Genomic DNA, 15,073 nt, shown 5'->3' on the forward strand with positions numbered 1-15,073 from the left:
TTCTATAATATATGTCATTTAGCAGACATGTTTCTCCAAAGTGACTTACAGTCACGCGTGCATACATTTTACAAATCAAACCCACAATTCAGGCCTTACAAATGCCATGCTCTACCAACTGAGCTACAAAGGACCACAGTCCAGAAACAACTGTACGGGCCAAAGAGTTTTCTCCACTCAATGGCCCATCCAGGAACAACCCCTTCCCCACATCCCCCTAGAGCATTAGGCATTACTGTAGATCTGATCAGAGGGCAGAGTGGAACTACTATCATACTGCTTCAACCTATTCAGTTCCTTCAGCTGTACAGTCTATAGGGGATAGGAGTTAGGGCTTGATTCTGGACCGGGCCTATATCTCTACAGTAAATTCTACACAATGTACCCACCCTCTATGTTACAGTAACAGTATATCAATTAACTCACCCTCTATGGGACAGTAACAGTATATCTATTAACTCACCCTCTATGGGACAGTAACAGTATATCAATTAACTCACCCTCTATGGTACAGTAACAGTATATCAATTAACTCACCCTCTATGGGACAGTAACAGTATATCTATTAACTCACCCTCTATGGGACAGTAACAGTATATCAATTAACTCACCCTCTATGGTACAGTAACAGTATATCAATTAACTCACCCTCTATGGGACAGTAACAGTATATCTATTAACTCACCCTCTATGGTACAGTAACAGTATATAAATTAACTCACCCTCTATGGGACAGTAACAGTACATCTATTAAATCACCCTCTATAGGACAGCAACAGTATATAAATTAACTCACCCTCTATGGGACAGTAACAGTATATAAATTAACTCACCCTCTATGGGACAGTAACATTATATAAATTAACTCACCCTCTATGGGGCAGTAACAGTATATAAATTAACTCACCCTCTATGGGGCAGTAAGATTATATAAATTAACTCACCCTCTATGGGACAGTAACAGTATATAAATTAACTCACCCTCTCTGGGGCAGTAACAGTATATAAATTAACTCACCCTCTATGGGGCAGTAACAGTATATAAATTAACTCACCCTCTATGGTACAGTAAAATTATATAAATTAACTCACCCTCTATGGGACAGTAACAGTATATCAATTAACTCACCCTCTATGGGACAGTAACAGTATATAAATTAACTCACCCTCTATGGGACAGTAACAGTATATCTATTAACTCACCCTCTATGGGACAGTAACAGTATATCTATTAACTCACCCTCTATGGGACAGTAACAGTATATCAATTAACTCACCCTCTATGGTACAGTAACAGTATATCTATTAACTCACCCTCTATGGGACAGTAACAGTATATCTATTAACTCACCCTCTATGGGACAGTAACAGTATATCTATTAACTCACCCTCTATGGGACAGTAACATTAGTAACAGTATATCTATTAACTCACCCTCTATGGGAAAGTAACAGTATATAAATTAACTCACCCTCTATGGTACAGTAACAGTATATCAATTAACTCACCCTCTATGGGACAGTAACAGTATATAAATTAACTCACCCTCTATGGGACAGTAACAGTATATCTATTAACTCACCCTCAATGGGACAGTAACAGTATATCTATTAACTCACCCTCTATGGGACAGTAACAGTATATCTATTAACTCACCCTCTATGGGACAGTAACAGTATATCTATTAACTCACCCTCTATGGGACAGTAACAGTATATCTATTAACTCACCCTCTATGGGACAGTAACAGTATATCAATTAACTCACCCTCTATGGGACAGTAACAGTATATCTATTAACTCACCCTCTATGGGACAGTAACAGTATATCTATTAACTCACCCTCTATGGGACAGTAACAGTATATCTATTAACTCACCCTCTATGGGACAGTAACATTAGTAACAGTATATAAATTAACTCACCCTCTATGGTACAGTAACAGTATATATATTAACTCACCCTCTATGGGACAGTAACAGTATATATATTAACTCACCCTCTATGGTACAGTAACAGTATATCTATTAACTCACCCTCTATGGGACAGTAACATTAGTAACATTATATCTATTAACTCACCCTCTATGGGACAGTAACATTAGTAACAGTATATCTATTAACTCACCCTCTATGGGACAGTAACAGTATATCTATTAACTCACCCTCTATGGTACAGTAACAGTATATCTATTAACTCACTCTCTATGGGACAGTAACATTAGTAACATTATATCTATTAACTCACCCTCTATGGGACAGTAACATTAGTAACAGTATATCTATTAACTCATCCTCTATGGGACAGTAACAGTATATCTATTAACTCACCCTCTATGGGACAGTAACATTAGTAACAGTATATCTATTAACTCACCCTCTATGGTACAGTAACGGTATATATATTAACTCACCCTCTATGGGACAGTAACAGTATATCTATTAACTCACCCTCTATGGTACAGTAACAGTATATCTATTAACTCACCCTCTATGGGACAGTAACATTATATCTATTAACTCACCCTCTATGGGACAGTAACATTAGTAACATTATATCTATTAACTCACCCTCTATGGGACAGTAACATTAGTAACAGTATATCTATTAACTCATCCTCTATGGGACAGTAACAGTATATCTATTAACTCACCCTCTATGGGACAGTAACATTAGTAACAGTATATCTATTAACTCACCCTCTATGGTACAGTAACGGTATATATATTAACTCACCCTCTATGGGACAGTAACAGTATATCTATTAACTCACCCTCTATGGTACAGTAACGGTATATATATTAACTCACCCTCTATGGGACAGTAACAGTATATCTATTAACTCACCCTCTATGGGACAGTACCAGTATATCTATTAACTCACCCTCTATGGGACAGTAACAGTATATCTATTAACTCACCCTCTATGGTACAGTAACAGTATATCTATTAACTCACCCTCTATGGGACAGTAACATTATATCTATTAACTCACCCTCTATGGTACAGTAACAGTATATATATTAACTCACCCTCTATGGGACAGTAACAGTATATATATTAACTCACCCTCTATGGGACAGTAACAGTATATAAATTAACTCACCCTCTATGGGACAGTAACAGTATATCTATTAACTCACCCTCTATGGGACAGTAACAGTATATCTATTAACTCACCCTCTATGGGACAGTAACAGTATATCTATTAACTCACCCTCTATGGTACAGTAACAGTATATCTATTAACTCACCCTCTATGGGACAGTAACAGTATATCTATTAACTCACCCTCTATGGGACAGTAACATTAGTAACATTATATCAATTAACTCACCCTCTATGGGACAGTAACAGTATATAAATTAACTCACCCTCTATGGGACAGTAACAGTATATAAATTAACTCACCCTCAATGGGACAGTAACAGTATATCTATTAACTCACCCTCTATGGGACAGTAACAGTATATAAATTAACTCACCCTCTATGGGACAGTAACAGTATATCTATTAACTCACCCTCTATGGTACAGTAACGGTATATATATTAACTCACCCTCTATGGGACAGTAACAGTATATCTATTAACTCACCATCTATGGGACAGTAACAGTATATCTATTAACTCACCCTCTATGGTACAGTAACAGTATATATATTAACTCACCCTCTATGGGACAGTAACATTAGTAACATTATATCTATTAACTCACCCTCTATGGGACAGTAACATTAGTAACAGTATATCTATTAACTCACCCTCTATGGGACAGTAACAGTATATCTATTAACTCACCCTCTATGGGACAGTAACATTAGTAACAGTATATCTATTAACTCACCCTCTATGGGACAGTAACAGTATATCTATTAACTCACCCTCTATGGGACAGTAACAGTATATCTATTAACTCACCCTCTATGGGACAGTAACAGTATATCTATTAACTCACCCTCTATGGGACAGTAACAGTATATCTATTAACTCACCCTCTATGGGACAGTAACAGTATATCTATTAACTCACCCTCTATGGGACAGTAACATTAGTAACAGTATATAAATTATCTCACCCTCTATGGTACAGTAACAGTATATATATTAACTCACCCTCTATGGGACAGTAACAGTATATATATTAACTCACCCTCTATGGGACAGTAACAGTATATAAATTAACTCACCCTCTATGGGACAGTAACGGTATATATATTAACTCACCCTCTATGGGACAGTAACAGTATATCTATTAACTCACCCTCTATGGGACAGTAACAGTATATCTATTAACTCACCCTCTATGGGACAGTAACAGTATATCTATTAACTCACCCTCTATGGTACAGTAACAGTATATCTATTAACTCACCCTCTATGGGACAGTAACATTAGTAACATTATATCTATTAACTCACCCTCTATGGGACAGTAACATTAGTAACAGTATATCTATTAACTCACCCTCTATGGGACAGTAACAGTATATCTATTAACTCACCCTCTATGGTACAGTAACATTATATCTATTAACTCACCCTCTATGGGACAGTAACATTAGTAACAGTATATCTATTAACTCACCCTCTATGGGACAGTAACAGTATATCTATTAACTCACCCTCTATGGGACAGTAACATTATATCTATTAACTCACCCTCTATGGGACAGTAACAGTATATCTATTAACTCACGCTCTATGGTACAGTAACGGTATATATATATTAACTCACCCTCTATGGGACAGTAACAGTATATCTATAAACTGACCCTCTATCGTACAGTAACAGTATATCTATTAACTCACCCTCTATGGGTCAGTAACATTATATCTATTAACTCACCCTCTATGGGACAGTAACATTAGTAACATTATATCTATTAACTCACCCTCTATGGGACAGTAACATTAGTAACAGTATATCTATTAACTCATCCTCTATGGGACAGTAACAGTATATCTATTAACTCACCCTCTATGGGACAGTAACATTAGTAACAGTATATCTATTAACTCACCCTCTATGGTACAGTAACGGTATATATATTAACTCACCCTCTATGGGACAGTAACAGTATATCTATTAACTCACCCTCTATGGTACAGTAACGATATATATATTAACTCACCCTCTATGGGACAGTAACAGTATATATATTAACTCACCCTCTATGGGACAGTACCAGTATATCTATTAACTCACCCTCTATGGGACAGTAACAGTATATCTATTAACTCACCCTCTATGGTACAGTAACAGTATATCTATTAACTCACCCTCTATGGGACAGTAACATTATATCTATTAACTCACCCTCTATGGTACAGTAACAGTATATATATTAACTCACCCTCTATGGGACAGTAACAGTATATATATTAACTCACCCTCTATGGGACAGTAACAGTATATAAATTAACTCACCCTCTATGGGACAGTAACAGTATATCTATTAACTCACCCTCTATGGGACAGTAACAGTATATCTATTAACTCACCCTCTATGGGACAGTAACAGTATATCTATTAACTCACCCTCTATGGGACAGTAACAGTATATCTATTAACTCACCCTCTATGGTACAGTAACAGTATATCTATTAACTCACCCTCTATGGGACAGTAACAGTATATCTATTAACTCACCCTCTATGGGACAGTAACATTAGTAACATTATATCAATTAACTCACCCTCTATGGGACAGTAACAGTATATCAATTAACTCACCCTCTATGGGACAGTAACAGTATATAAATTAACTCACCCTCTATGGGACAGTAACAGTATATCTATTAACTCACCCTCTATGGGACAGTAACAGTATATAAATTAACTCACCCTCTATGGGACAGTAACAGTATATCTATTAACTCACCCTCTATGGTACAGTAACGGTATATATATTAACTCACCCTCTATGGGACAGTAACAGTATATCTATTAACTCACCATCTATGGGACAGTAACAGTATATCTATTAACTCACCCTCTATGGTACAGTAACAGTATATCTATTAACTCACCCTCTATGGGACAGTAACATTAGTAACATTATATCTATTAACTCACCCTCTATGGGACAGTAACATTAGTAACAGTATATCTATTAACTCACCCTCTATGGGACAGTAACAGTATATCTATTAACTCACCCTCTATGGGACAGTAACAGTATATCTATTAACTCACCCTCTATGGGACAGTAACATTAGTAACAGTATATAAATTAACTCACCCTCTATGGTACAGTAACAGTATATATATTAACTCACCCTCTATGGGACAGTAACAGTATATATATTAACTCACCCTCTATGGGACAGTAACAGTATATAAATTAACTCACCCTCTATGGGACAGTAACAGTATATCTATTAACTCACCCTCTATGGGACAGTAACAGTATATCTATTAACTCACCCTCTATGGGACAGTAACAGTATATCTATTAACTCACCCTCTATGGGACAGTAACAGTATATCTATTAACTCACCCTCTATGGGACAGTAACAGTATATCTATTAACTCACCCTCTATGGGACAGTAACATTAGTAACATTATATCTATTAACTCACCCTCTATGGGACAGTAACATTAGTAACAGTATATCTATTAACTCACCCTCTATGGGACAGTAACAGTATATCTATTAACTCACCCTCTATGGGACAGTAACAGTATATCTATTAACTCACCCTCTATGGGACAGTAACATTAGTAACATTATATCTATTAACTCACCCTCTATGGGACAGTAACATTAGTAACAGTATATCTATTAACTCATCCTCTATGGGACAGTAACAGTATATCTATTAACTCACCCTCTATGGGACAGTAACATTAGTAACAGTATATCTATTAACTCACCCTCTATGGTACAGTAACGGTATATATATTAACTCACCCTCTATGGGACAGTAACAGTATATCTATTAACTCACCCTCTATGGTACAGTAACAGTATATCTATTAACTCACCCTCTATGGGACAGTAACATTATATCTATTAACTCACCCTCTATGGGACAGTAACATTAGTAACATTATATCTATTAACTCACCCTCTATGGGACAGTAACATTAGTAACAGTATATCTATTAACTCATCCTCTATGGGACAGTAACAGTATATCTATTAACTCACCCTCTATGGGACAGTAACATTAGTAACAGTATATCTATTAACTCACCCTCTATGGTACAGTAACGGTATATATATTAACTCACCCTCTATGGGACAGTAACAGTATATCTATTAACTCACCCTCTATGGTACAGTAACGGTATATATATTAACTCACCCTCTATGGGACAGTAACAGTATATCTATTAACTCACCATCTATGGGACAGTAACAGTATATCTATTAACTCACCCTCTATGGTACAGTAACAGTATATCTATTAACTCACCCTCTATGGGACAGTAACATTAGTAACATTATATCTATTAACTCACCCTCTATGGGACAGTAACATTAGTAACAGTATATCTATTAACTCACCCTCTATGGGACAGTAACAGTATATCTATTAACTCACCCTCTATGGGACAGTAACAGTATATCTATTAACTCACCCTCTATGGGACAGTAACATTAGTAACAGTATATAAATTAACTCACCCTCTATGGTACAGTAACAGTATATATATTAACTCACCCTCTATGGGACAGTAACAGTATATATATTAACTCACCCTCTATGGGACAGTAACAGTATATAAATTAACTCACCCTCTATGGGACAGTAACAGTATATCTATTAACTCACCCTCTATGGGACAGTAACAGTATATCTATTAACTCACCCTCTATGGGACAGTAACAGTATATCTATTAACTCACCCTCTATGGGACAGTAACAGTATATCTATTAACTCACCCTCTATGGGACAGTAACAGTATATCTATTAACTCACCCTCTATGGGACAGTAACATTAGTAACATTATATCTATTAACTCACCCTCTATGGGACAGTAACATTAGTAACAGTATATCTATTAACTCACCCTCTATGGGACAGTAACAGTATATCTATTAACTCACCCTCTATGGGACAGTAACAGTATATCTATTAACTCACCCTCTATGGGACAGTAACATTAGTAACATTATATCTATTAACTCACCCTCTATGGGACAGTAACATTAGTAACAGTATATCTATTAACTCATCCTCTATGGGACAGTAACAGTATATCTATTAACTCACCCTCTATGGGACAGTAACATTAGTAACAGTATATCTATTAACTCACCCTCTATGGTACAGTAACGGTATATATATTAACTCACCCTCTATGGGACAGTAACAGTATATCTATTAACTCACCCTCTATGGTACAGTAACAGTATATCTATTAACTCACCCTCTATGGGACAGTAACATTATATCTATTAACTCACCCTCTATGGGACAGTAACATTAGTAACATTATATCTATTAACTCACCCTCTATGGGACAGTAACATTAGTAACAGTATATCTATTAACTCATCCTCTATGGGACAGTAACAGTATATCTATTAACTCACCCTCTATGGGACAGTAACATTAGTAACAGTATATCTATTAACTCACCCTCTATGGTACAGTAACGGTATATATATTAACTCACCCTCTATGGGACAGTAACAGTATATCTATTAACTCACCCTCTATGGTACAGTAACGGTATATATATTAACTCACCCTCTATGGGACAGTAACAGTATATCTATTAACTCACCCTCTATGGGACAGTACCAGTATATCTATTAACTCACCCTCTATGGGACAGTAACAGTATATCTATTAACTCACCCTCTATGGTACAGTAACAGTATATCTATTAACTCACCCTCTATGGGACAGTAACATTATATCTATTAACTCACCCTCTATGGTACAGTAACAGTATATATATTAACTCACCCTCTATGGGACAGTAACAGTATATATATTAACTCACCCTCTATGGGACAGTAACAGTATATAAATTAACTCACCCTCTATGGGACAGTAACAGTATATCTATTAACTCACCCTCTATGGGACAGTAACAGTATATCTATTAACTCACCCTCTATGGGACAGTAACAGTATATCTATTAACTCACCCTCTATGGGACAGTAACAGTATATCTATTAACTCACCCTCTATGGGACAGTAACAGTATATCTATTAACTCACCCTCTATGGTACAGTAACAGTATATCTATTAACTCACCCTCTATGGGACAGTAACAGTATATCTATTAACTCACCCTCTATGGGACAGTAACATTAGTAACATTATATCAATTAACTCACCCTCTATGGGACAGTAACAGTATATAAATTAACTCACCCTCTATGGGACAGTAACAGTATATAAATTAACTCACCCTCTATGGGACAGTAACAGTATATCTATTAACTCACCCTCTATGGGACAGTAACAGTATATAAATTAACTCACCCTCTATGGGACAGTAACAGTATATCTATTAACTCACCCTCTATGGTACAGTAACGGTATATATATTAACTCACCCTCTATGGGACAGTAACAGTATATCTATTAACTCACCATCTATGGGACAGTAACAGTATATCTATTAACTCACCCTCTATGGTACAGTAACAGTATATCTATTAACTCACCCTCTATGGGACAGTAACATTAGTAACATTATATCTATTAACTCACCCTCTATGGGACAGTAACATTAGTAACAGTATATCTATTAACTCACCCTCTATGGGACAGTAACAGTATATCTATTAACTCACCCTCTATGGTACAGTAACATTATATCTATTAACTCACCCTCTATGGGACAGTAACATTAGTAACAGTATATCTATTAACTCACCCTCTATGGGACAGTAACAGTATATCTATTAACTCACCCTCTATGGGACAGTAACAGTATATCTATTAACTCACCCTCTATGGGACAGTAACAGTATATCTATTAACTCACCCTCTATGGGACAGTAACAGTATATCTATTAACTCACCCTCTATGGGACAGTAACAGTATATCAATTAACTCACCCTCTATGGGACAGTAACAGTATATCTATTAACTCACCCTCTATGGGACAGTAACAGTATATCTATTAACTCACCCTCTATGGGACAGTAACAGTATATCTATTAACTCACCCTCTATGGGACAGTAACATTATATCTATTAACTCACCCTCTATGGGACAGTAACATTAGTAACAGTATATAAATTAACTCACCCTCTATGGTACAGTAACAGTATATATATTAACTCACCCTCTATGGGACAGTAACAGTATATATATTAACTCACCCTCTATGGGACAGTAACAGTATATAAATTAACTCACCCTCTATGGGACAGTAACAGTATATCTATTAACTCACCCTCTATGGGACAGTAACAGTATATCTATTAACTCACCCTCTATGGGACAGTAACAGTATATCTATTAACTCACCCTCTATGGGACAGTAACAGTATATCTATTAACTCACCCTCTATGGTACAGTAACAGTATATATATTAACTCACCCTCTATGGGACAGTAACATTAGTAACATTATATCTATTAACTCACCCTCTATGGGACAGTAACATTAGTAACAGTATATCTATTAACTCACCCTCTATGGGACAGTAACAGTATATCTATTAACTCACCCTCTATGGGACAGTAACAGTATATCTATTAACTCACCCTCTATGGGACAGTAACATTAGTAACATTATATCTATTAACTCACCCTCTATGGGACAGTAACATTAGTAACAGTATATCTATTAACTCATCCTCTATGGGACAGTAACAGTATATCTATTAACTCACCCTCTATGGGACAGTAACATTAGTAACAGTATATCTATTAACTCACCCTCTATGGTACAGTAACGGTATATATATTAACTCACCCTCTATGGGACAGTAACAGTATATCTATTAACTCACCCTCTATGGTACAGTAACAGTATATCTATTAACTCACCCTCTATGGGACAGTAACATTATATCTATTAACTCACCCTCTATGGGACAGTAACATTAGTAACATTATATCTATTAACTCACCCTCTATGGGACAGTAACATTAGTAACAGTATATCTATTAACTCATCCTCTATGGGACAGTAACAGTATATCTATTAACTCACCCTCTATGGGACAGTAACATTAGTAACAGTATATCTATTAACTCACCCTGTATGGTACAGTAACGGTATATATATTAACTCACCCTCTATGGGACAGTAACAGTATATCTATTAACTCACCCTCTATGGTACAGTAACAGTATATCTATTAACTCACCCTCTATGGGACAGTAACATTATATCTATTAACTCACCCTCTATGGTACAGTAACAGTATATATATTAACTCACCCTCTATGGGACAGTAACAGTATATATATTAACTCACCCTCTATGGGACAGTAACAGTATATAAATTAACTCACCCTCTATGGGACAGTAACAGTATATCTATTAACTCACCCTCTATGGGACAGTAACAGTATATCTATTAACTCACCCTCTATGGGACAGTAACAGTATATCTATTAACTCACCCTCTATGGGACAGTAACAGTATATCTATTAACTCACCCTCTATGGTACAGTAACAGTATATCTATTAACTCACCCTCTATGGGACAGTAACAGTATATCTATTAACTCACCCTCTATGGGACAGTAACATTAGTAACATTATATCAATTAACTCACCCTCTATGGGACAGTAACAGTATATAAATTAACTCACCCTCTATGGGACAGTAACAGTATATCTATTAACTCACCCTCTATGGGACAGTAACAGTATATCTATTAACTCACCCTCTATGGGACAGTAACAGTATATAAATTAACTCACCCTCTATGGGACAGTAACAGTATATCTATTAACTCACCCTCTATGGGACAGTAACATTAGTAACATTATATCTATTAACTCACCCTCTATGGGACAGTAACATTAGTAACAGTATATCTATTAACTCACCCTCTATGGGACAGTAACAGTATATCTATTAACTCACCCTCTATGGGACAGTAACATTAGTAACAGTATATCTATTAACTCACCCTCTATGGGACAGTAACATTGGTAACATTATATCTATTAACTCACCCTCTATGGGACAGTAACATTAGTAACAGTATATCTATTAACTCACCCTCTATGGGACAGTAACAGTATATCTATTAACTCACCCTCTATGGGACAGTAACATTAGTAACAGTATATCTATTAACTCACCCTCTATGGGACAGTAACATTAGTAACAGTATATCTATTAACTCACCCTCTATGGGACAGTAACATTATATCTATTAACTCACCCTCTATGGGACAGTAACATTAGTAACAGTATATCTATTAACTCACCCTCTATGGGACAGTAACATTAGTAACAGTATATCTATTAACTCACCCTCTATGGGACAGTAACATTAGTAACAGTATATCTATTAACTCACCCTCTATGGGACAGTAACATTAGTAACAGTATATCTATTAACTCACCCTCTATGGGACAGTAGCGGGTGACCTTCTCAGGCATCAGTTGACCTTCCTTGTGTCTGCAGTACACTTCAGCTATCTGCTGCCGGCACTCCTTGGTCTTGGCTCTGGACAGAGCCGAAATGGCTTCCTTCCCACTGATCTCACACTTGGGCGGCTGGTCGTAAACGACCTCCAATGGAGCCGCAGTCGCCTGCTTCTTGGTTTGATGCTGGTGTTGGTGTCTATGTTGAGTCGGGGGGTGGGACTGCGACTGGGGGTAAGTCTGAGCCTGACCCTGGCTCTGTGGCTGTGAAGAGCGGCTGTGGTGGTTCCTGGAGCCCACCCCGGCTCCAACCGCTTTCGGGCCCACAGGAAGTGAGCCATTCTGGGCTACGGCTCGTCCGTACTGGAGAACCTCGTTGGAGCTCCGGCTCAGAATCGGAGCGTTATCCTTCCAGGTTGCCTGTTCGGCATGGGCCTTCTCCTGCAGCCTCTCCCTGTGTTTGTTACTGTTAGCGCCCCCTGGGGGCTGGCGCTGGGGCTGCGAACGGGCGCCAAAGTTACTATTGTCTATGTTCTCAAAGTCTTTGGGCACAGAGTTCTCATTGTTGCTGTCCACTCTGACTTTCTCCTTGGGGCGGTGGGAATAGTAGCCATCCTGTGAGAAGGGAGAGAGCAGATTAGTTTCATTGTTGTTGGTTTTGATTTGAACGTAATTTAGTTAGGAACTAATTCACATTTACAATGATGGGAGAAGGGAAGAATGGAGTAAAGGAGAGAGAAGGGGGAATGAGGAGGGGAAAGAGAGAGAGAGAAGAAAAGGAGAAGATGGGAAGAAAGGGGGAGGAAAGAGAAGGATAGATAATGAGAGAAGAGGGGGGAGGGGATGGGGGGCACAAACAAGCAGAACCAGATCTGTGGTGAGTGAGTCAGTGAGACGCATATCAACTGTCAGATTACCAATCAACACGCCACACACACCAAGCAGCTTAACAGAACCAAGAGGCATGAAATTAAGTAGCATTAACTTATTGACTCCCTCTGCTCCCTGCCACAACACAACAAGGTGCAACCTGACCGGCTGACTGGGCCTATCGCCACGGTGACGACGGGGACGAGGACTGCTTTCTGTGGCTGTGTATCATCAGATTAGTACCGCTTTCAATTAACTTTTCCCCTGACGTGCCTGTCACCCCGTAAACAGATTACCAAGGGGGATAAAGCACCAGAATGTGATTTTTGTGTGTGTGTGTGTGTGTGTGTGTGTGTGTGTGTGTGTGTGTGTGTGTGTGTGTGTGTGTGTGTGTGTGTGTGTGTGTGTGTGTGTGTGTGTGTGTGTGTGTGTGTGTGTGTGTGTGTGTGTGTGTGTGTGTGTGTAAGCATTCAGGGAACACACGTATTCTCTGATTCCACATTCTCCGGAGCCACGTGATGATTATGGAATTACAATAGTGTGGCGTGTGAAAAGGAGGCAGTGTGTGTGTCGCCGCCGGGTGTGTGTGTGTGTTTGCAGCCCCTGTTTGTGTGCTTTGAGCCAAGATCTGAATGTACAATTTTCCCATCTTTCCACCAGAACAAGCTTAGAGAAAGGGAGGGATGGAGAGTGAGAGGGGGATGACAAGGAGGAGAGGAGAGCGTTGACATGCGGGAGAGTTCTGCCGCACCTCGGAAGCACTCGCTTCACTGAAATGTTCCCCGATGCATCAAATGGAACAGGCAAGAGAGCTTCCTCTGCCTACCTGGCTGAGACGCCGTGAAACACGCACACTTCGCTAGACAGGCGGAGAGCAAATGTGTGTGTGTGTGTGTGTGTGTGTGTGTGTGTGTGTGTGTGTGTGTGTGTGTGTGTGTGTGTGTGTGTGTGTGTGTGTGTGTGTGTGTGTGTGTGTGTGTGTGTGTGTGTGTGAGAGAGAGAGAGAGAGAGAGAGGAAGGGCAAAGAACAACAGCAGTGGGAGAGGATATAGAGCTCCAGAACAAGCTGGAGCACTTGATGTGTCTCTCTGTTTACAGTCACAGCTAATAGAGAGAGAGGTGAGAGAGCGAGAGAGAGGTGAAAGTGGTGAGAGAGAGAGGTGATAGAGAGAGAGAGGTGATAGAGAGAGAGGTGGTAGAGAGAGAGAGAGGAGAGAGAGGTGATAGAGAGAGAGAGAGGTGAGAGAGCGAGAGAGAAGTGAGAGAGCGAAAGAGAGGTGTGAGAGAGAGAGGTGATAGAGGGAGAGTGAGAGAGAGAGAGGTGATAGAGAGAGAGAGATGATAGAGAGAGGATAGAGAGAGAGAGAGAGAGAGAGAGAGAGAGAGTGAGAGAGAGAGAGCAAGAGAGTGAGGTGATAGAAAGAGAGAGAGGGGTGATAGAGCGAGAGAGAGAAATGGAGAGCAAGACATTGACAGAGCAGGAGATTCAGGCAGAGAATGAGTGAAAGCGAGCAAATGAGAGAGAGAAGAGAGGGAGCAAGGAGCGAGAAAAGCAAGACGTCAAGAGAGAGAGAGAGAGAGAGAGTGTGAGAGAAAGAGAGAGAGGTGAAAAGGAGAGACCGAGAGAGGCGCACTGCTCGGTATGGTAATGCATTTCTCTCC

At 38.6% G+C, this 15,073-nt stretch overlaps 1 protein-coding gene across 1 annotated transcript in view; it reads right to left on the bottom strand.

Annotated features, from left to right (window-relative positions):
• The window catches only part of LOC120033056 (xylosyltransferase 1-like), a 126,225-nt gene that overhangs the window by 62,737 nt on the left and 48,415 nt on the right, over positions 1 to 15,073 (bottom strand). Inside the window, exons 2-3 of the mRNA XM_038979343.1 lie at positions 12,893 to 13,156; positions 12,520 to 12,799 (exon numbers count right to left, since the gene is read on the bottom strand). Of these exons, the coding sequence (XP_038835271.1) occupies positions 12,520 to 12,799; positions 12,893 to 13,156 (544 nt within the window). The remainder of the gene's footprint in view (positions 1 to 12,519; positions 12,800 to 12,892; positions 13,157 to 15,073) is intronic.

This window comes from Salvelinus namaycush, chromosome 39 (assembly GCF_016432855.1).
Source record: "Salvelinus namaycush isolate Seneca chromosome 39, SaNama_1.0, whole genome shotgun sequence".
Taxonomy (NCBI): Eukaryota; Metazoa; Chordata; class Actinopteri; order Salmoniformes; family Salmonidae; genus Salvelinus; species Salvelinus namaycush.